At 39.0% G+C, this 23852-nt stretch overlaps 1 protein-coding gene across 18 annotated transcripts in view; it reads left to right on the top strand.

Moving 5' to 3' along the window:
• Positions 1 to 23852, top strand: part of MCTP2 (multiple C2 and transmembrane domain containing 2) — a 259511-nt gene that overhangs the window by 100074 nt on the left and 135585 nt on the right. For 15 of the 18 annotated variants that reach the window (XR_014260390.1, XM_082449078.1, XM_082449070.1 and 12 more), the window contains 4 exons: positions 8583 to 8725; positions 9463 to 9539; positions 10029 to 10140; positions 14218 to 14253. Coding sequence is in view for 17 of the 18 variants with exons in the window: in XM_082449078.1 (XP_082305204.1) it covers positions 8583 to 8725; positions 9463 to 9539; positions 10029 to 10140; positions 14218 to 14253 (368 nt within the window). In the remaining variant the exon portion in view is untranslated. The other 3 variants (XM_082449062.1, XM_082449067.1, XM_082449068.1) reach the window with 3 other exon arrangements.

Below are 23852 nucleotides of genomic sequence, written 5' to 3'. Positions count from 1 at the left end.
CGAGAGCTGATACCCTTATAGATGTGGGAGCTTTGACCCTTTATCGAGACTTCAGGCAGCTACATTCATTGGCTTTCTGGCTTACTCGTAACTTTATTTCCTTTTATCCCCCCAATGTGTTCTGCTCTGTTTATAGTGCTGCCTCCTGGCCACTGCCTCTCCTCTCCTCTCCTTTTTTCTATGTGGTCATGCTTTCCTCTAACTTTTACCTGGCTTCCTCCTCCTTTGGTGTTACAAGGGCAACCATGCATGCTGTCTCTAAGCAGAAGTTTACACCCCTGTGTACTTCTGATCACCTCATCAAGAACAGGGGTGCAGGCATCTCTTCTTAGTGATCACTTCAACAAAAGCCAATTTGTTCAATAATCTACTCACCAAATGGCCCATTTACTGAATCCATCAGTATATTGACAATGTCTTTCATCTATTTATAAAATTAAGTGTATAACTTTATTGGATGAGAACTTTTAAAAACAACTTTGGAAGGTCTCTGGGTCATATTAGTTAATTGGCTCTGAAGACAAAGCCAGAAAAGCATCTTAAATAATATTTAATTTGTCTCAGGCCAAAGAAGATGATAGAAAGGAATGGACATGGCCTGGCCTAAGCCGAAGGTCCCAGAAAGGGGATGACTAAAGACAGAAAAAGAATATTAGGGGGAACAGAGGTGGGGAGCAGGCAGAGAGTAGGGCAGGTAGGGAAGTCTTGGGGTGGGGTGGGTGGGGTGAAGGAAGTTTGTGGGGGAGCATGGTACAGGGGGAGAATCTGAGGGCCCCACGAGGACCTCACTCTCCACAGCTCTCTTAATTCCCATTATTTATTCTATACAAACTTTAAAAATAGTCAAAATAAACAGTTTTGGTAAAACTTTATAAATAGTTAAAATAAGCAAGTTTTGATAGAATTGGTAAATTCAGATCCTCAATCTCACTGTAAGTTGGCCACTGGATGGTCTTTCAAAAAAATGGATTTTGGTGAATCTGGTACACTATATCACAGGGTCCAGCCATGGGCAAGCCTTGTCCAGGGTGCCGCTGGGCTGTTGTCCATGGTGGGCTCCCCAATAGGAGGGGAGTCAATCTCACTGGGAGAAAAGCTCGGGAGTGGTTCAACCAGGATGTGCTAAGTGACAGAATGTGGCCAGCAAGGCCCTTAGATGGTCTGGGAGGAAACGGTTCTTCTGAGGTTGGTACCAAAAAAACAGAAGCATGCAGACACCATGTGCAGGAGAAAGGGAATGTGCATGTTCCCTTCATCTAATTGTAGTGGATAAAGCCTGGCTTGGAATTCTGCTAGACTGGAATCTCCTGCTCTCTTAAGTAAAGTTGACTGTGCTCTACAAACGGAAAGTTGTTTCTCCTGTCCCATGTGACTGAGGAAAAATGCCCTTGAGTTTCCATAAGGCCCATTATGGTTTCTGAAGGGGTCTGTTAAGAAAGCTGCAATCGGACATGGTTTGCTCTGGAAATCTCAGTGTAACTGCTAGAGGGCAGCAGCAGCTGTTCAAAAATCATCACTTGCTTGTTTTCTGAAATCACGTCTGGCTCTTATTTAGCCACCCTTGGAGAAAGTCAGAACTTATGGATCCCATATGGAAACAACTCAGATTTACTTCTTTTTCTGGCAAGAAGAAACATTCCAAATAGGTATATATATTGCAAAGAATCTAAAGATATGTGTATAAGTATAATGAATCTTATTACTCTTAAGCCAGAGGATAGGAAAAAAGTCAAATTTATGCTTTTCATATGTGTTCAAATCTTTTTATGCAGAATGAATTCATCTATGTGTATCTCAGTTTCCCTAAAGACTTAGTAAATAATTATTGACTTGAAACTGAACTCTCAAGATCCCCTGAGAAAAGTTCTCAGGTATTATAAAATGTGAACTTCGTGTAAAATTATGGAGATCATTTCCTTTCATAAACAAACAACAACTCTGAGAAATGCATTTAATTAGGAAACTTTTCTAGCTTAAGACCACGTTTCTTTTGGAGACCCTACATGGCTGAAGTTTTTAACTTGGCGAATGAGCTTTGCTGGTGACAAATAAGTAGGTTTTGTCTACAAATACAGCTTTTGCATTCAATGCATTGGATTTTTAGTTTAAATTAGGAATGCTAGTTTTAAAAACCTATATGATATAGTACGTAAACTATATGATATAGTGCGTATGTGTGTGTATATATATATATATACACACACACACATACACTCACACAAATAGATATATAAATGACCATTAAACTGATTTATAGAAATATACTTACAGGCATGGAAGGGGACAGATGTGTTATTGACTGAAGAAGGCAGGTAAAAGAATACAATATGAAGGCTGATTCCTTTTTGTGAAAAGTGTGTGTGTGTAAAGTCTCGGTGCATATCAAGATAGTAAGCTTTTCTAGATGGTGGTGATTTTCTTTCTTTCTTTTTTTTTTTTTAATTAATCTTGACTTTCTGCTTTTTCTACTACCATGGCCATGAGTTGTTATACTAGAAAAAGCAAAGAGAAGGTGTTGGTAATTGGAGTTTCATTACAGATTTATCTTATTTGCATATTGGGTTAATTCTTGAGCCAGTCCATGTGATTTTGTCTGTTCTATTCAACCACTTCACCTGTTGATACTGCCCATCTTTTCCATAACACACTCAATCCGGTAATAGCCCCTTGGGATGATAAATCAAATGCCAAGAGAGGGCTTCCCTGGTGGCGCAGTGGTTGTGAATCTGCCTGCCGATGCAAGGGACACGGGTTCGAGCCCTGGTCTGGGAAGATCCCACATGCCGCGGAGCAACTAAGCCTGTGCGCAACAACTACTGAGTCTGCGCGTCTGGAGCCTGTGCTCCGCAATGAGAGGCCGCGATAGTGAGAGGCCCGCGCACCGCGATGAAGAGTGGCCCCCGCTCGCCGCAACGGGAGAAAGCCCTCGCACAGAAACGAAGACCCAACGCAGCCAAAAATAAAATAAATAAATAAATAAATTTATAAAAACAACCAAACATACAAACACATTAAAAAAAAAAAAAAAAGCCAAGAGAACAGAATCTTCGAATATGATGGTTCTTAATGACTCTCTCCTGATGATAAACTTGAGTTATGTGTCCTTCTTATTGAGCTGCCTGTTATTTTCATAAGATTAAACCTGCAAAATCCTGATGAATCCCCTTAGAACTGTAGGTGGGGCAGTAGCTAGTACTCATGAATACTTAGTGACTTTCAGATTTCAAACAGCCCATTCCTTCCAAGACAGCTCAGATTGTTTCATGAAATTTTCCCAAACCACATGGGATCCCTGTGAGAAGGATATAACATAAGGAATTTTCTGTTCAACTTTTGAAGACAGAAGGGGATATAAACATCACACCTTTAGAAGGGACATATAGAGACAAGTTATCAGTGCATGTTACTTGGACAGCTAAAATAAAGTAAATGAATATTTAATTAGTACTGCATACATTGTTACACACTCTCCCCTTTTAAATTAATTGAGTAGTAATAGTATAAATAGAAGCACATACTGTGTAAATGTTTGGAGCCTCTTGTTACCGAAGTACAGTGGTTCATTCAGTTATCAAGATAATTCTACAAAGTTGGCATTTTTCCATCTACAGGTGAAGATAGTAAGGCATAAGGAAATTACGATGCCTAAGGTTATACAGTTACTGAAAGGAAGGTCTGGGAGTTTAATCCACCATGCCCATCCTACTTCAAAGTTTATTCATTTATCATATCTTCATATAATTCACCTACCATGCATATTAGGCAACTCTGGGCATGCATTTCACCTTCCAGAGCTTTGATTTGGAGGAGTTTAATATTACGTTCATAGGTGCCCCAAGTAAAATGTTTTCTATATTTAAATAATTTTATGAAATACAGAGTAGAAAAGTTTTAAGCTGTTTTTATTATTGCTTCTGTTTGTCATTCATGCAGTTCTTAGCTGTGTTTAATATTTTACTCTACATAGGGAAGTTCCAAGTAAGAAAAGAGTAAACAGCTTTTCCCAGTGGTTTTGATGACATAACCCTTTGAGTCCGTGGAGCATCTCGAGGTCTGAGTGTTCCATGGATCATGCTTTGTGAAACCCTGGATCGGTGCTTCTTATAGTTTGGGTATAGCTGTCTCCTCAACTCCCCGGTGCTGTGTTATCTCAACTACCAGGTTTCTTCGCTTTAGCCTTTTTCTTCTTCCTTCTAAATTATAAGCTGCTGCCAGATTTATATTTCTGAAGCTTGGCTCTGATCATTTTACTCTCCTACTCATAAGTAAACCTGAATTTCCTTCCCTCTCACACTAAAATAATTCCAGATGGACCAAAGACTTAAGTGTAAAAAACGAAAAGCTGCAAAATCATTGGAAAGAAACATGGCTGAACGAACTTAAAATCCTTTAGTGAGAAAAATTCTTCTAAGCAGAATGTTAAATGACAGTGCCATAAATAAAACTGGTAAATTTGCCTAAATAAAAATGGAAATAACTTATTGCAAGAAGTAAGGTAAGTCTAAACAAAGTATGACAAGATTTACAGCCAATGGCTGCTTTCCATAATTAAGGGCTCATTCAAATCCATAAGCAAAAGACAAAACCTTGAGCCCATAGAAAAATGGGTAAATGGTATCAGTGAGAATTTCCCTGACAAAGAAAGACAAATGTAGGTCACTAAAATATGAAAGATCCTAAGCTTTACTCAAAATGTTAATGATAGAGAAAAATGGAGATACTCTTTTTTTACCTGCCATTTTTTCAAAGTAAAGGTTTATGACATCAAATATTGGTGAGCATGTAAAGAAAAAAAATACAAAACGTATACTCTTGGTGGAAGTGTAAATTTTGATAGACTTTGGAAGAACAATTTGACAATGGCTGTCAGAACCAGAAAAGACACATTCATTTGCCCTGCAGTTCTTTTTGAATATAATCACATAGGAATTCCGAGATAGTCATACAAGGATGCTTGTTGTAGTATTGTTTGTGCTAGTAAAAAAAAAAAAAAAAATTGGAAGTGATGTAAATGTTTATTATTTGGTAACTAGTTACATAAATTAAGATACAACAACACAATGAAAATGTATGCAGTTGATAAAAGAAAAAAAAACTGGTGAATCTGTATTGCTGATGTGAACAGAGCCTCAAGGTACTTTAGTTGTGAAAGCACAGAGTCCAGTGCATTTATTATGATTACATTCGAGTTAAAAACAATTCTTGTATTTTTTCCTGTAAAACACTCAAGAAGCTGGTGCATGTGAGGAATGGGAATGAGGAAAGATTAAGAGGGTGGAGAGTTTTCCTTTCATACTTTTCAGAATCATGTGCATGTATTACACTTGTTAAAAAATTTAGAAAAAGAGAACAGGAAAAACAAAACTACCCTATATTTCTTACAGAACAAAAACTTAACTACTTATTTTGTGATTTTTAAGGCACTTCAGTCTGACTCAAAACCGGGGTTTTTAACTTTCTCACTATACATTTTTCCCCCTTAATTTCTGGATGAATTGAAATGCTTGCTTGGCACCGCACAGATCTAGTCATTTTGGCCTCTTTCCCCTTTCAGTGCCGATTCCTCCAGCCCAAATGGCCTCAGTCCTTTTCCGCTTGGCCAGATCCGCCCATGTTTCAATTCCCATCTCCTTTATTTTAGCCTCCACTGATACCCCAGCTGGAACTAACCTTTCCCGCCTGTGAACTAGCATAACCTCCAAGTTCTATTCTATTTTGACACTTACCTCTTGGACCTTGGGTTATATATACCATCTGCCTGCTGCACGCCAGGTACAGAAGAAAAGGCTCTGGGATAGATCTTCCTTTGCCATCCCCCTTAGTACTCAGTAACACTGAGCCATGCTCTGAGGCAGCCTGTGTTTGTGGCATGTGAGTGATGTTAGCGGGCCTGACAGGTACAGGGTCAAGGGAGGCGTGGCCATCCAGAGCGTCACGAGCAGAAATAAGGACTGTCCCGCATTGTTGTCGGGAGTGTGAATTGGCACAGCATTTCTGGAGGACCAGTGAGTGGCTGTCAGTCTGTCTCAGCACACACACAGAACCACAGTACCTTTTGCATGGGAGCAGGAAGCTCTGGCTATGGATGCGTGATGGCTACATATTCTAAATTTGAGGCTCCGTGACTCTGTTGAGTCCACATGGCAGAACGGGTGGCGACCCCAGGAGGGAGGCACCGTCTCCGGCCTCCTAGTTTCATTCTCCTCCCAAAGTTCCACGCTACCTCTTTATTCCAAGGAGCCTCATTGTTTATGAAGCGCCCTGTGAAAGAAAGGTTAAAGTCCACCCATTCAGGTGTCATCTCATCATTTGTATAATCTGGGCATTGCATTCCTGAGCGGCGACCCCTTTTCAGAACCTGCCTAGTTAAGATGTCACTTGCCTGACAGTGAGGCACTTAGGCTCAGAGAGAAAAAATCACTACGTGCCCCCTGCCCCCCCTTCTCAAATTTTCCCTAACAATTAACGCCGTACTCACTTGACACCCTGGTTCCTTGTTTGGCTTTGTAAACCCTGGTCCCTTTTTCTATTAATTCCAGACATTAATATTTTCTTTCACGCAACTGCTGCCATTCACCCGTGAAACAGTTTGAACATTATGTAGCTGTCAAGATGCCTGGGGATTACCCAGTATGCTTTGCCTGTGAGAAAGTGACACCACCGAGGCCTGGTTTTGAGATGTTTATTTTGAGAGCACGCTGACAAGCATGAAGGCCTGATCCCAGAGTGGCAATTTCATTTAATTAAAGGCCTCTTTTTATTAGAGTTTTCCCCCCACTTTTTTTTTTTTTAATCTATATATATCAGAATGACTTAAAATCTGACTTGCCGCAGGTGTTCTCTTGTACTCTCAAAGAGGGGGTGTGGACAGATTACTGACTCACTAGTGACTATTCCACTGAATGGCTGGGAATGCCTTCATTTTTACTATCCTGCTCAGAATTGCTGCTTCAGCGTGTGCGAGTGTGTGTGTGTCCAGGTTTAAAGTAAAGACTGCTGGGTTTCTGCCCCTTTGTTGCCAAACTTAAAACGTGAGTGTCGAATATGTATATGTGTATATGTGTAGCTTGATTTCTTTGTTTGAAAGTTAGTAGCCTTGCCATACTGGAATGGCTGAATTATCCAAATGATAACCTTGGTTACTCTGTTAAGACTTTTAGCCAATGTGTATTATCTTGCCCCCAAGTGATGTGACTCCCAGTTAAAATAGTTGGGATAAGAATTGCATTCATGTTCAGGAGTTATCCGTCCTGCAGAAACCTCAGAAAGAGCTGAAAAAAAAAATGATTGAAATAATTCATGGTGGGTATTAACGAGTTGGAAATGTTTGTGACAGAGTAGCCTAATTAATTTTTGATGTAATATTCTTCGACTACATTGGCTTGACTTTAATATCAAGAACTCATGTCAGTAAATCTGTGGAGGCCTCTGCTGGGCATTGTCCAAGGCACCTGGAATGTGTCAGCGAACAAAACAGACTGTTGGTCTTTGAGCACTTATTCAGAGTCTGGTTCACGATGAATTATACCAGCGTACCTCCCCAAATTAGATTTTTTTCCTTTCTTTGTAGCATTATCGGCTGGCCTGCATTCATGCCCTCGTGGATTATTCATTTATTTGTGCCTCCTTTATTCATCCTTCACTAGGTAGTAATGTGCAAGTATGTCCCGGTCACTGTCCTGTGTCCCGAGTATGGTGGCACACTTGCATGCATGTAACACACTTGCACAACACATTAATCCTGGTATTACGTTTGTGGGCATTTTTTTTTTCCTCAACTGATCTGAAAAATGTGGAGGAGGGTCCATCGTCGGCCCTTCTTTCTGCTTTGGACATAGTGGCTATAGCGGGACATTATTCATTCCTTTTCAAAGCTTCCCGGGAGGAGGCAGCAGGTCAAGGGTGTTGGCCCGAGGCCGGCGGGTCGGAGGGCCTTGTTGAGGGGCGTTCAGCTGGCCAGGGGGAGACAATGTTCTCTGCTTTACCGCAGGTGCGGGGGGTGGCGAAGAATGGCAACTTTGTCAGTTTAATCTCTACGCCCCCCGTTCCGGTCTGAGTCCCCAGGCCCCATCTTTTGAGTCGGTGGTTCCAGGGATTGATTGATTTATTATGATTATATTATAAAGTACAGGGTTCTGTTGAGTCAGCCATCTGGCCAAATGTTTGAAAATGGTTTCTTTCCATTTTCACTGACTCACTGCCATTCTTAGGAGGAGTGGGCTTCTCCCCAGGACTCCTGAGATGCTTGGCTGGTGCTGGTGGATTTTATTTCTTGAATTTTTTTGTGGGTAGGAGAGTGATGACATACCCACAATGAAACCAAACAGAAAAAGCTCAAGGAGCCCATTTATATTCTACCACGAAAGGCAAAGAAGAATCTGTCATTTACCCCAGATTGTTTCACTTCTCTCCCCTCTCCACCTCTGGGGCCCTCAGTCTCTGTGCAGGGAGACATTTGTTCTGGGTGTGCTCAGTGAAGTGCTTTGAGCCTGGAGAGCGTGGAAAGAATCTTTACTTAATGGAGATCCTAGGCTTTTTACGTGTATTTTTAAAACCTGTCTTGCTCTCTTTTTCATTTAAAGGCACGAGTGATCCCTATGTGAAATTTAAGCTGAATGGGAAGACTGTGTACAAAAGTAAAGTCATATATAAGAACTTGAACCCAGTTTGGGACGAGATAGTCTTATTGCCAATACAAAGCCTTGATCAAAAGCTGCATGTGAAGGTAATCCCAGATGACTTTCAAATCTGCTCTTTTATTAAAAACATTTATTTCTCAGCCATCTTCGCCCTCTTAAAAGTCAACTTCCCCAAATTCATTCTTGTATCATTCCTAAGCACTGGGTTAAAAATATAAGTACGGAAGGGATTCTTTTTACCCTTGGTCAAACTGTATGTTACTCTCAGATCTAGCAGAGTGAAAATAATATCTCCATTGATTGTATTTAAACTTACTGAATGTGGAAGAATTATTACTGTCAGTGCAGTGGTGACAAGTACTAAAGCCTTTCTCAGAGAGCTTTAAGCTACCAGTTGTAAGCGTCAATTGCTCTAACATCTGGGTTAAAACTGCATGAGTTGAGTGCAGGATGGGATTGCTATAGAATATTTAGCAAATTTCTATTTAATTGGCAGACTTGCTCACTGTGGAAAATACTAAATTTTATTGAGAGACCACTTAAGCTACAGAGAGTGGTCCATTGTGCATAATATCTTAATGCATATGAATACTGCCTTAAAAGTATTTTCTGTTATTTTGGCCATAGTAAGCAAAATGCACAGGTTTGAATAATTTTGTCCTCTCCATCAGCTTGGTTAAATTCTTCTTTATACTGTGCAAATTATTTTTAGATCTAGAAAGCTGAATTCAAAATTCCCAGCCTATTGCATTTATCCATACTTTGATATACTCAGTTGGTTTGCCATATTAATGTGTGTTACTGGCCCTCTTCTTCTTTGTAGGTGTATGATCGAGATTTAACTATGTCTGATTTCATGGGCTCTGCATTTGTCGTTCTGAGTGATCTTGAGCTTAACAGGTATTGTAATTTTACCATCTAGTTGTTATTAGTGAATTTTAGAGGGAACTCAAGATAATCAAATGACAAAATCCGAATAAATGAAAGAGTGCTTTAAAATGTGAGTTTTTCTATAATTTTTGCTTTTTAGCTCCCAAATATATATTGGTCAGATATTACATCTTCTATAACGTAACCTAAAAGGTGTATTGAATTTTGTACTTTCGTGTTCATTAACCTACTTACCTTAAAATTAAAACAAGTATTTACATTTTCTTTGGGCAGTAGGGGAGAAGAATCAGTTGACCAACTGTTGAATTAGGCAATGCCAAACAGTTTCTCTACCCTGAAGTTGGTTGGTTTATTTTCACTGAATCTGGTGCTTTTTTTTAACTTGTGTCTCACCCCTGTTCAGAGGTAGGAGATTTTTATCATAAGCTCCTGATGTATTCTAAGGCTATAAAGTACTACCAATAAGTGCTACCGTCATTTGTTGCTTTTTGCTTATAGAACGACTGAACATATTTTAAAATTGGAAGATCCAAACAGTTTAGAAGATGACATGGGAGTGATTGTATTAAATTTGAACCTAGTAGTAAAACAGTGTGATTTCAAGAGACACGTGAGTGTGACCCTTTTTTTCTTTTTAAAATTCTCCGTTGCAACTTTTCTTTGATAATTGGGTTGCCAGATGACTGACATTTTTGTATTTATTTGGGTAGGGGGAAAAACTGTATAGAGACTTAAAGTACCTATCTGTGATAACGTACACCCTTTCTTTTTGGAAACCTGGAAAGAAATCCAGTACGGAATGATCTCTATTTTGGCTAGGGATGTAAACATTATTAATATTGTAGCAATAATACTATTGCTGTTATTAAATGTTTATGCTGCTTATGGTTTGCGTGTCACAGATCATACAAAATATGCTTTTTCTAAATGTTAAGGTTTCCATTTACTGTTTTCTTAGGTACTAGATGACTTAGGCATTATTTAGTTATGAAAAGCTGTCCCCAGGATTTAGTCATTGTGTTGTACGTTACTAAGGTGATCAAGTATACATTTGCAGCATTTCCGTTTCATCTTCTTTTTTCTCTTAGCTACCAAATTTTCTATTGAGAGTTCTTCTGGGAAGACACACATTTAATATTCTCTAGTCTATTACATGGAAATTTCTAGTTAATGCATTACCTATTAAAGATGTCTGTAACATCAAAAAGCATTGGATTTTGTGACAGTATGATGGGGACTCTGTTTTTAGGAGCAAATATGTGAATACAAACCATAATCTTATTTTATATTCTGGTATTATACCTTAAAATTCCAAGAATGAAAATGAGAATGAAAGCATCTTGGACTGTCATTTATTTGAAAGGTATTTAAAAAGCCAATTAAAAACAGCTACTTGAAAAAGGACTAAGATGTGTTAAAATTTCAGCATGTTTAGAATCTGGTATGAAAATCTGAAGCCTGTTTATAAAGTAGGCCTCCAATAATACCTCTTGAATTGAGTCAGTGAGGTCAGTGTGGAGAATATTCTTCATTTTGACATTACCTTTGCTGTTAGTTGTAATTTATTTTCATGATGAAAATCATGAGTGATTTACTAGAAAACTCACTGAAGATAGTTTAAAGGAGTAAAAAAAACAACAAAAAAAATGCACAGTGATTTTTCAATTGCCAGAGGGTCAACTAAACAGTTGCTATTTTTAATTTGAATTCTTTACTTATAAGCATTTCCTTGATAACTTTGGGGGGGATATCTCTATTTATTAATTAAGAAGTGGCACTGTTAAAACCTGAGGCCTCAATAACATTGACATTTTGATGTTAAAATGTCTTAAACATGTCAAAAATATTTTTTTTTTCTACCCAACATAGTGACGGAGGGATTTCCTTTAACGTCTCTTAGTTTTGATGGCATTACCATCGGATTCAGTGGCAGGGCATCCAGTAGGTTACCGGTTCCTTGAGCTGGATGCCAGGTTACAATGACATGCCATGGAAATGAACATATTATTTGCCACATGGTTGCATAATTGCCAGCTGATATGTTCTGAAAATTTCTTACATGTTTAAGTGGGGTTTGTAAACTTGGATAATGACCTCATGAAGATAGCTGCATATTTCAGCTGCGTAATAGCTGTATATTTATTCCACAAGTGGATTTTTCTGTAGTGTATTGGATCCTATTTAGCAGTACTTCTGGCACTTAAAATATGTTGAAATATTGCCAAAATTTGGAGTTCTTAAGTAGAGCCATTTCAGTCAAAATTTATTTCAAATTGCAGAGCAATTAATACTCAATGCAGCTTGAGTTTGTTTTTGGAAAACATCTCAAAGCCTATCTTTTCAGAGCCCTAAAAGGAGACACACTTGTCATCCTATTTAGTTTGGTCCTTCTTTCCTTGACTCCTCCACCCCGTTTTTGAGAGTTTGTCAGATGGTACGCATTATCTACTTGCTGGTATGATTTCTCATTTTCTTTGTTCTTTGCTTGTCTGGCAGGGTCTAGTGTACAATATATTTACTGTATATACGAGTGTACATACATATATATACATATACGTGTATATAGATGTACATATATAAATAAAATGGGGTATTATAGAAATAATAATAATGGTAATGCCTGTTCTATTTGTTCTGATTGGTAGTGTTATTTTTCTGTTTATATACTTGTTCAAAGTATACCTGAGCAAGGAATAATTTATCCTTGGCCATGTGTGGCTATTCGACTTACAATGCATATCAGGGACCCTTTGGATAGAGTAGGTATCAGAAAACTGTTGATCTTTTCATTGAGTTTAAGTTAGTATTTAAAGATATTCTTATATTGGGGTTTTAAATGGAGTAACTAACACGGGAGACTGAGATTATTTGGGAATAATTTGTTTATAAATTTCCATTTTAATTTAAAGCCTGATGGAGAGATTTCAGTTTGAATCCTCGGTTTTGTACCCATATTTCTTCCCGTTGTCATTGAGGCAGTCTTTGTTGCTTTAGAGCCAAGCCAGTAAAAATCTTAACATGTGCAAAATGTCTGTGAATTGACCCTCAGGGCCAGGGATTTAGGTGCATACGGGCATGGTGCAGTTAAGGGGTAAGGCACTGGGTGGAGGGCTGATAAACCTGCCCTCTGTCTTTTTTTCTCAGCAAAAATAGGATTTTAGTTATAATTATGAGCTCTGTCATCAGACTGCCTGGATTTGAATCCTGACTCCACTATTTTTAGTTTTGAGAAGTTAGGTGATCAGGTCAAATTCACAGAATTACTTAATTCTCAGCTACAATTTGTGAAATGAGGATTTAAAAGAAAGATTATCTATTTTATAGGTTTGTAAAGGTCAAGATGATCAAATATAGTGCTTAGCATGGAGTAGACACCCGATATATGGTAGCTCTTAGTATTGTAGTAAGCAGACAGTAATACTCATTTTCCATTAATTTCCTTATCTATTTTTTTAATCTTTGGTGATATAAAAATCAAATGAATTGTATTTCAAAAGGCTATTTAAGAATAGCCATGTGTACCTACAAGATGGTGATTAATTTTAGTGGTTGTTCTGGTTGAAAATATTTGTTCATATGTTGTTGGGAAATTACAAAAAGAACTGATTTTAATACCCAGATTGTAGTATCTATAACTCTGGGTCACATGCTGAGTGGTTGAGCTTAACAGTTTCACCAGGGAAAGTGTTTTTCCTGAAGAATATTTTCAAGACATTTTTGTACCAGCGTTTCTACTTGCTGGTCCCTGGAATATAAGTGGATTTTCCCCAAAGACAATTTGTTTTCTGGTTTCTAATTTACTGGGGAGACTTATTGGCAATGTGGATAGGTCATTTGCCTAAAGGCATTTTTTTCCCTTACTCATAATAGTTACTATGGGCTGCTCAATTAGATTCATAATTGAGTTGTAATCTGCCAAATTTTTCCAAGTTTTAACATCCAGTTAGCTGGTTAACCAGCCAGAGTAGAGCTTTGCAGTACTGGATGGTGACAGGAGTAATGAGAGGATTTTGTTAGGAGAGAACTTTAATTGTAGACGAAATTCAGCAGTCTTAGCTCGACAAATGAGAGATCAAAAGAGAACAGTGGTGAAGTTACTGGCTGTTCAGAACATTTTTTTCTTCCCTCCCTCACTGGTACATTAGCCTATTTTTCTTCATTGTGAAGAAATGACTCAGATTGTTTTTCCTATTATTTCGAATATTGAGATTTTCTCATCAGAGGGCAATGGAATTATTTTTTTCTAGTATCTAAAACTACAGAAACCTAAACATGAACTAACTTTGTCCATGAATTTCTTAAACATTTTTATAATGCTATCTGAATATTTCAGGTAGAAAAAACCTGCCTTTCCACTTTGCTTTTCGAGGTAAAATTAGAGTGTTTTCAGGCAAATAAAAACATAAATGTACCTGTAAGGACTGAGCAGTATTCTGTGTCCTTGTCTTTTCATTTTTGAATACTGTGAGAAAATGATGTAACACAACCACAGAAATGTGATTTTTCTAGGTTTCTAACTATTTTCTTGCTCAAATGTGTTTCCTCTGAAACCTTAGAATGTGGGTGTCAGTTGTTCGAATATAGTCGGCACCATCTAACTAGCATGATAACATCATCATGTTGTTAACGGCTCTATTTCTCTCTTTTATTTTGCCATTTTTCACGATTCAATGGACATAATCCTTAGCGTTGGTCAAATCGGAAGCAGTTAAGTGCCAGCAAGGTAAATATAGCTGTTTTTTTCCCTTTACATCATGTGGTTCACCTTTGTAGCAAAGACAAATGTAGACAAGATTATTATCCAACCTTTACATGGAAAGGCTTTCTTTTCCTCTTACTGCTGTTATGAATAAAAAGGAAACAAACTCCCTTTTAAAATTTCATTTAATAAGGGCATAGCCAGATGTTTGAACTTACACTTGTTTTAGTGTTGACATTTTATATGTACCGGTCATGTTAGAATGTTACACTTCATTAAGCTTGAATTATTTGGAGTTGTAGTGCAGTTAGATTTAGTCCTTTAGAAAGCTATTTACCATTCGGTGGAAACTGTTATAAGGGCAGTGAAAAGACTGAGAAGAATATGTGGTATATTTTATAAATCTTTTTTATATTACTTTTATTTTACCTTTTTTTTTTTTGTGAGCGTTTCTTTAAAGATTTCTCCATGAAATACCAGTGACTTTTTTACATTGTTAGTATCATTTTAAACAATTACATACTTCTGTGCAATTTATAAAAAGTATCGGTGTACCAAGGTAGGGATGTGTTATTATCAGGTTATTAAGGAAACACATTGTAACTTAATGACTAAATGTCAAAATTAATGTAAATGTAAACAAAACCAAAAATATTATGTATAACTTACTTTAGCAGGTCTACTGCTTTTAAAAGAGGAACAACCAAGATGGAGGTGGCCGTGATGTGTCCGTGTATGAGGGGAGGGTGCGTGGGCAATCTCTGTATATGCATTTATTTATACACACACAAGTGTACACAGATATATGCCATTTCTCATTTCTAACCTCACCACACTGCAGTAGTTTACTTCTCTATAAAATAAGGAGATTGAAACAAAGATTTCGTGTGTTTGTAAGAGCGTGTGTATTGGAAAGAGAAGGAGAGATTTGTAACCTGACTAGTTCCTAGGAAAGAAGGTAAACTTTCTAAACCTTGCTTTTTAAAATCCAGAGGAATCAAAGTTCTGACTCTTCCTAAAATGTATATCCTTTGCATTTTTGAGCACTTTAAAAATAACCAGGCTAAGGTGGTTTTCTTTTTTCTTTTTTTTTTAATCTTCCCTGTTCACTTGGTTTCCAAGACTCTGGTTCTTTTTAGAAATAAACTTAAGAGACAATAAATAATCATGTGAAGTGGTCTCAAAAATTCCTCCAACTTTTGTCTTATTCCTTTATAGTCACTAGAGGGTAGAAGAACATCATTTCTCTCCGCAGAAGGGAGCCCGGCTCTCCCTCTCATGTATTAAGAGTTGCTGTAACCATTCGGAGCAGTAAAGTTTCCCAGCATGCTCTGGCGAAACCTGACAAAGCAGTATTTTCTCATTTATTGATTCTGCTGCTGCACTAAAACACTGGTACTGTACATCAATAACCATCTTTAGTTAGGGAGCTCCGGCCTGTGGAAGAGCACTGGCGGTTTGCAGAAGAACATAAAGGCTAGAAAGAAAAATTGTGAGCTTGGGGAATATGGGAGTCTAGAGGAGGACAGAAGAGGTTAGGAAGAACAGCCAAAGGAATGAAGAGGGGGAGGAAAAATGTTGACGGCCGGGATAAAGATATCAAAAATATGAAAGGAACAGAGGATCCTGGAACTGTCATCTTCTTTTTTTTCCCTATCATTGTAGTTTCTAGAATTTTGACTTCAGTGCACTGGGCTCAGAGACTAAATGCCCAAACCTAATACAATGTTTAATAAAACCTTAGATGAATATAGGTCATTGAAAGCTACTCACTCGTGATCTTATATGAGAGATGCCATTTATATATTGGTGAAGAATTTCAATTGTTAGGTTGACATTTTGCTGCTTAGAGTTTGCAGTTTTGGAGGAAAACATGAGATAACTTCTAATTTAGCTTATGAAAATGAGTCATGTGGAAAATCTGTAGACTCTGTGATTAACCCTCTGTGTAAGTAGTTAAAACACCCTGATCAACCTATCTTGGTATTTTTAAACTATAAGCTTCTTTTTTAGGATTTCCATATTATATTTAAAAATTAGGTAACAGAAGTTTAATATAAAGAAGATTACTTACTCTGAATATCTAAAATTTTACTAGTCCTAAGTGATGTATTACCTATAAAATGTCTTTGACTCTTTCACCTCAATCTTATTCTTATAATAACTTAACTTTATTTAAATAATTGCTCTTAGACCCATAAGTTTATAATTTTGCATCATCTAGAGGGACCCAGAATGGCAGAGTCTTTGTGGACTGTATTCTAAAGCATTTCCTGATTTTTTTTTTTTTTTTTTTTTGGTCTCTCGTGGGCTTAGTTCCCCAACCAGGGATTGAACCTGCACCCTTGACAGTGAAAGCACGGAGTCCTAACCACTGGACTGCCAGAGAATTCCCCGTTTCCTTGATTTTGATACTGACCTTGATGTTAATACAGTAAATACATAGAGATTGCCTTTAAAAAATAGCTTTAGGTTTCATACAAAAGCCTTTGTTTTCCTTCTAATGAGCCTTTTAAAGAGAGAACTGAAAATCTTATTTGAAAGGACCTGAATCAGATAACTACTTCTTTTTAGATATTTACTATGCACAATCTTTTCTGTGAATAGATCTGTTTCCAAACCTTACTTCTCACTTTCTAATGTATGTCACAGTTACAGAGATAGAAAATTAACAACAGTTACTTCTCTTACATCAAATAGTCTAATGGGATAAAAACATGATGATAAAATATGGAATTGATGGGTCACTGATTGTATTCAGAAAATCTGCATATATACACACCACACCCTTGCCCTTTCATTTGGGACTGTATTATGAGTGACCACAGTGCCTTTTTAGTTATGGACTTTCTTTATTTTAGATAATTTGCACTGAGATAAGTATTTATTCTCACATGGCCCCTCTTCTGACCCATTGTTTTATGCAGTTATGTGTCAGCCATTTAAGGTAAAAGATATCCCTGTACCTAGTGCAGCATTTTTTTTCTGTACCCTGATCCTAGCATTTATTCTTTTTCTCTCTCTAGCCCAGGGGTCATTGAACTTCAGCCTGAGTGCAAAATTCAGCCCTGTGTCTGCTTCTGCAAATAAAGTTTGATCGGAGCGCAGCTGCACTCATGCACTCATTTGCGTATGCACTGCCTCTGGCTGACATGGCAGAGTTGAGTACTTGGGGCAGACCCTAATTCTTACTACCTGGAACTTTACAGAAAGTCCGCCCGCCCCGCCGTCACTCCAGCCTAAGAGTGCTGGCTTCTTCCTCCTGTCACTGACCTTAACTTTTCTCGATATACTCTATTTGGCGTCTCAGCTTTTCCATCACCTGTTCTCCGCATTATGTTCCCTCTGTTCGTAGTACCTGGAATGGTCCTCTTTTCCCATTGTATTCCCTGACAAAATATAGGGGCCACGCTCTTGCTTTCGGCTTTTATGGATACTTTATTTCAGTGTCATGCCTTGGTAAGAGTCATGAATTACATGGTGAGGGTTCTGCCTGAATTTAGGTTATGTCCTCCTTGTCTTCTTTCCCCTTTTCCACTTTCTCTTTTTCCCTTGGGCTCTGTCTGCCCCTCTGTTTCTAGCTCTCTGACATCTAGGACTCAGAGCAGGTAGGCAGTCTCAGAAAGGTGGAGTTAGTAGTAGCAGTGTTTTGCTGAGGTTGGTCTTCAACCCGGAGAGCTGCCTGTTGCATGGGCCAGCGCCTCCTTTCTCTGCTGGTTTGTCCACTTGGGCTTTTTGAAGTGTGCCATCCTCAGACTCATCGCCCAGCAGCCCCCTGGGATGGGATGCTGGTTGGGTCCTGTGACTATACGCTCTCTTGCCAGGGGGTGACGTGGCATCCTTGTCAGTTGTGACCCCTCCCATAGGCTGCTGCCCCAGGGGTGGCTGTGTCTGTGGGTTAGCTGTCTGGCCAAATGAGTGAAGTCTGGGAAGTCTCAGCAAATTATTGTGGTTGTGCTTTTGCCTTTGATTCAGTTATACAGGTTGACCTTGTCAATTTTGCTTCTAACACGTGGGCCAAGATGTGTTCACTGAAGACCTCATTGCAGGTTGAAGCACTTTGCAGGGCTGGGACTCCAGTGGCTTTAAAAGTGTGGTTTTAACATATTTAGCTCCTGAAGGGTATCTTGTCACAAGGCTAGTTTAATGTGGAGGAACTTAAATTGAAAGAGGACAGTCAAACAATTTGGAGGGAAGCTCTTTCTGTCTGTCTGTCTGCCTATCTATCTGTCTGTCTGTCTATCTATCTATCATCTACTTATCTATCCAGCTACATATCATGACGTGCTTTGTGACCAGAGCCCAGGTAAGAACCAGGAGGAAGACTGGATGATTGTTTTGTCTGTCATATAGTTTTGGGTTGAGAAGAAGCTGCTCAAACTGGAAGAGATGCCACTCCTCCCACCTTACTGGTAAATGCCCTCTGTCACTGTACCTTTCTCTAGGTGAACCCATGTCCCTTATTTCACTATGAGCCCAGGAAGTAGCACAAGCAAAACCCCTTGTAAGAAGTGTGGTCCATTTGTAGAACTAAAGTGAGAGTATTGTGCCTGGACCACTTTCCCAATTAATAGAATGCTTTTTGTTTGTTTGGTTCTTTTTCATTTTGACACATTCTTAACTCAAGTGCCCACCCTTAGTAATACCTTTTACTTTTTTGTTTTCTTGGTTAAATTTGAAGGATTGGAGAATGGTATACCCCAAACAGCCATATACATCCATATACCTATCTATCTCTATCTGCTCATCTACATATCTACCTGATTTATTTGTCTGTCTGTCTATATGCCTATCTCTCTTTCTACCTACCTACCTACCTACCTACCTGCCTGCCTATCTATCTAGTAGTGACACTGCACGGGCACACTTCTAAATATCTTAACCCCGATGCTTCTACTGCCTTGTTATGAAGTCTAGGTCAGCATTACCCTGAGCAGAATGGTTTCTAGAGGCTTTCCTCATTTCTGTGGGCTTCAGTCATGCTCACGTAAGACCTTGGATCCGTTAGAACTCTCAAACCTTGTGTGTCTCCAGCCCAGAAGAACAGAGCCACTTCCTTCGTAAACTTGGCATCAGATCTCTCCTCTCAGTGACATTAGATTCAGTTTTGGCCAAAAAAAAAAAAAAAAAGCCTCTCACTGAGCACATACTATATTGTCAGGAGCGCTGTCCTGAGAATTCGGAGACAAGAGTTGGCCATCATAACTGATGAGGGATTAGGAGAGATGAGAGTAAGGAGGTGGGAGTATTCAGAGACTAGGCCCTTATCTTGGCTTTACAGGTGGGTGGGGTGGATTGAAGGCTGGGGACCGAGAAAGCTGGAGTAAATCTCACCAGATGAGAAGGAGGAGGAAGTGAACTGAGACAGGACATTTATAAAATAATGTGGTGCATGGCAAGTGCTCTGAATTCTTTGTTATCAGTTCCAAAGGGGAGCCCCTGGGCGAACACCATCAGCGTCACCTGGACATTTTCTGAAATGTGGATGTTGGGCCTCCATTTCAGGCCTCTCAGATCAGAAACTCTGGAAACGGGGCCCAGCCATCTTTTAGCAAGCCTTCCAGGTGATTCGGGAGCATTAGTGATGTTTGAGAGCCACTGGTGAGGACTAGGGTACGGCGTGGGATGCTAGGGAAAGTAGGAGGCAAAGCCAGGGATGTAAGAGGGGCAGGCCTTGTGGAGCAGTGGGGAGCACTGCTAAATCTTAGGTTTGGCTGGGATTAGGGTGAGGCGGGTGAGGTGCCTGGGGTGTAAAACATGAGAAGGCACTCGGGCTCAGGGGCCAGCCCTGCGCTTGCAGAAGGCTGAGAATGAGCACCTCCTTAAATGTTTCACCCCGAATGCCTCACTTGCCTCACCCTAGTCCCAGTCTCGTATAGGGGTGCCCTTGACCTATTTTAAGTGAAGGAGAGACATAGAAATATGGAACACAGAAATGAAGGCCCGTGGGATGACACTTGTGAATCAAGAGATACTAGTTGATGAATATTATCATATATGAGCCCAGCATTTAATATTGAGCTTCCTAGAGGTCAGGGCAAAAAGGAAAATCTTGTTGAATCACATGGCCTTCATTTTTTTCCCCCCCTCAGTCCAGAATCCTGAAAATCATTGGGTATTTATGGACTTTATCAATTTTTAAAAATCTTCTCTTAGTCTAATTTTTATTTTTAAGTTCAAACATTGAGTGAGGATATTCCCTTTTAATTAAAAAAATAATATAATCCTTTTATAGCTAACATCTGTGCATACAGATTATTCATATCCTTGGGACTGTGAAATAGTTTTCATCTATAAATATAAATCTCATCTTTCATGTCCGTGCCCCTGTGGGAAATTTAAAAGGCTTCCTTTATATCCTATGCAAAAATGTTTGTGTAGTTCTAGGAGAATTTATGCCTACAGGGTTCTCTTCAGATGATATACGGAGCTGTCGAGTAGCAGCTTTCTGGAAGCCTGTTGTATGAACGTATGGATCTTCTCATGTCATGCTATAAAAGCTGTTGACAATGAGCAGTAGTTTTACATGTTGAAAAAGCTTGGAAGGAATATTTCAGGGAAACCTTTTATAGACTGAATGTTCTCCCTTAGTTTTTCTAAGCATTGCCAACATAGTTGGAATCTTGCTTTACTCCTCATATTGCTTACAAAGTTAGTTCCTTTTTTTTTTTTTTCATGCATTTGTCTCCTTGACTCCCTCCTTTCTCACAATGACTCAGGAAAAATAATTAATGAGAGTCAAAATAAGATGGATTGGCAACATCGGAACTCATACTTTTAAATCTCCATCACTGAGATGATCTAAAACATACCCATACAGTAATTGGCACAAGTAAGGTAGGCCTAGTACAAAAATCTTGTAAAAAACATTTTCTCAATGCCCCTATTTTTTTTTTAATATTTATTTATTAATTTATTTTGCTGCAACAGGTCTTAGTTGCAGCATGCAGACTCTCAGTTGTGGCATGCATGTGGGATCTAGTTCCCTGCCCAGGGATCAAACCCGGGGCCCCTGCATTGGGAGCACGGAGCCTCAACCACTGGACCACCAGGGAAGTCCCGCCCCTATTTTTAATTTTAATTTTTTTAACGTTTTGGTGTTTTTTGTCACCCAAGGGAGTGATTTGAATTGTTACCCTGTGGTATTGGTCGGCATAGTTAGTTATGGACTGTGGCATCACTGAATATAACATTGCTTTGCTTTTGATAACTGCAGGCTATGGCCCCAGCTCCTGGACTCTGTGCCATCCTATCAGGATCCTTCTTTACTCCTGACCTCTCTGCTATTCTTCCTGGCTTGGAACGGACAGGAGGCATCGAGCTGACATGTCCACTATCCCAGGGTTTCCTTTGTAGCCACGCCAGGAATCGGGGTACTGGAGTCCACATTGCTGTCTTCACAGCATGCTGCTTGGCCAAAATCCTCAAATAATGCATGTCGCCTAGCTACAATCTGTTTTTTATGTTCCAGGAAGGAAAATCTATTCACTGTTTTGAGAGTCTATTCCTAGATCAAAAACTCCTGAGAATTCTGCACCTGTTGGAAGTGAGCAGACGCTCCACAGCCTATACTTTCAGTCTTTCTCCCTTTCTTCCCTTCCTTCCTGTGAAATTTTCGTGACCTGGAAGTATATTAATGTTTTGGAATCTGTTTCATTTTTACAAAAGCTAATATGTTTCTAAGTTAAATATCACACCTTGTTTTCACTAGTCATAACTAAGTTGCATGTTTCAAAAGAAAGTCACTTTTTCTGGGTGTGGATTTGGTGGGGTGAGGGCCAAGGAAGAGAGCCTATGAATGAATCCACACAGAAATAGTAAAAGGTTCTGACCCTCTGGGAGGAAGGAGAAAAATAACAAAACCCTGATGTACTGTATTTTATCCATTATGTCTGCTGAGAAATTAGGGTCGGGACCCAGAAGCTTTGCTCTATCTCCTGGTGTTTGTTTCAGCTCAGGTGGGGTGGGTTTCTCCTTCTGATGTGTCATTTCCTTCTCTCCTTTCACATTCCAAACTGCATTAAGATGACAAATTTCACATATAGGGCTCGGGCACAGTCATGAAAACCTGAGCTATTGAGCTAACAGAGTGAGTGCAGAGGAGTCGATTTATGGTGGGGAGAAAGGGAGCATTTGAGGAGCACAAAAGATTTGGATAGCCCAGGTCTGCATGAGAGCACACATGGGATGGGCTGGATGCCGCCCACAACCACAGACCCTGCTCTTAAGCCTCATCACAAATCTCAAAGGTGGAAGAGAAATGCGAAAGTAGTTAAGAAACGTCTTAAAACTCATACTCATATCCTAGACTGCATCACTTGCAAATGAAACATTTTTTTGGACATAACCTTATAGTGGGCTTTGCAGAAATACTTAGGGTGAAATAAGTAGAATAATGGTCCTGTGTCCTTTTCTATCTGTGAACTGTGCAATAATACGTCTCTTTTCCTACCCCGCTTTTAGTAAGGAAAAAAAAAAAAAAATCTTGGACAGCAAAGAGCAAGTCCATCACATCAAACATGACTGTGTTAAATACTAAAATGTTCAAAGTCCGACTGAGATAGATAAAGGCTTTGATGGAAAGTGGATATTTCCCAGGGACATTGCAAGCAATAATCCAGATGTTAGAGTGTAATGCAACGAGTGTCCGTGGATAGATCAGGAGCTCCAGCCAAGCCGGGCCTGATGTAGGCCTTTTGCCTTGCCCTCCCATGCTGTTCCGCCATATGGAACCTATCTCTGGGCCCCCTTAATAACCAGCTTTGGATTCCATTTTCACAGAGCTCATAGAGCTAAGTGGGGCTGTTTTATGGACAAGTTAGAAGCCTTTCCAAGATAAACATCCAATTTGAAATTAGGACATACCAAGCCGCAAAATTATTTTAGGGCATATTTCATGGAAGCACTGCCATTTTTCTTAGGCAATTGCCAGACTGTAGGATGCCCTTTGATCCCTTGTGGACATTACTCCCTTCTTTATAAAAAGGATTTTGAAATAGTTGCAGTGTTTAGGGAGGAATATATCTGTCGGAACTTTGAAGCATAGCCATGGGACAGGTCATGCTTCAGCTTGTTGGTTGGCAAGTCAAACTTTAAGAAGAAAAAAACATAAAAAGGGAAAGTGCAGCAGGATATATGAATCAAAATCTCATTTTCTTTTTAAAGATAGAAATTTTCAGCCCGTGTGCTTACTAAGCTAGAGAATGTATTAAGTGTATCTACATCTGTATGCACACATATAGATTATATACATATTTATATATGTATTTGTCTATATATTGTGATGGTGTGCATTGTTTTTAGCAAATATAAAATTACTTAACTTTATTTCATAAACCTTCATTATTGAATATATTCTGTCCACAACCCAACTGCAAATAGAAGTTAGAGAAAGAATTGGTCATGTTTTCCAAAGGAGAGGGTTTTTTTCTTTTTTAAAAAAATTACTTATTTTCCCATCTCCCTTTCCTGCTCTGTTTCAGCACCTCCAAACCCCTGTGCGTGTGTGTGCATTTGTGTGTGTGTGTGTGTACATTTGTGTGTGTGCGTGTATGTGTGTAAATTCCAATTTCAAGAGAAAAGCCACACAGATATGAAGTTGGGAGTACAGATTTCCTTAAAAG

This window comes from Balaenoptera physalus (genome assembly GCF_965194825.1).
Source record: "Balaenoptera physalus genome assembly, chromosome: 2".
NCBI classification, from domain to species: domain Eukaryota; kingdom Metazoa; phylum Chordata; class Mammalia; order Artiodactyla; family Balaenopteridae; genus Balaenoptera; species Balaenoptera physalus.
This window is presented reverse-complemented; position numbering and strand designations above follow the sequence as displayed.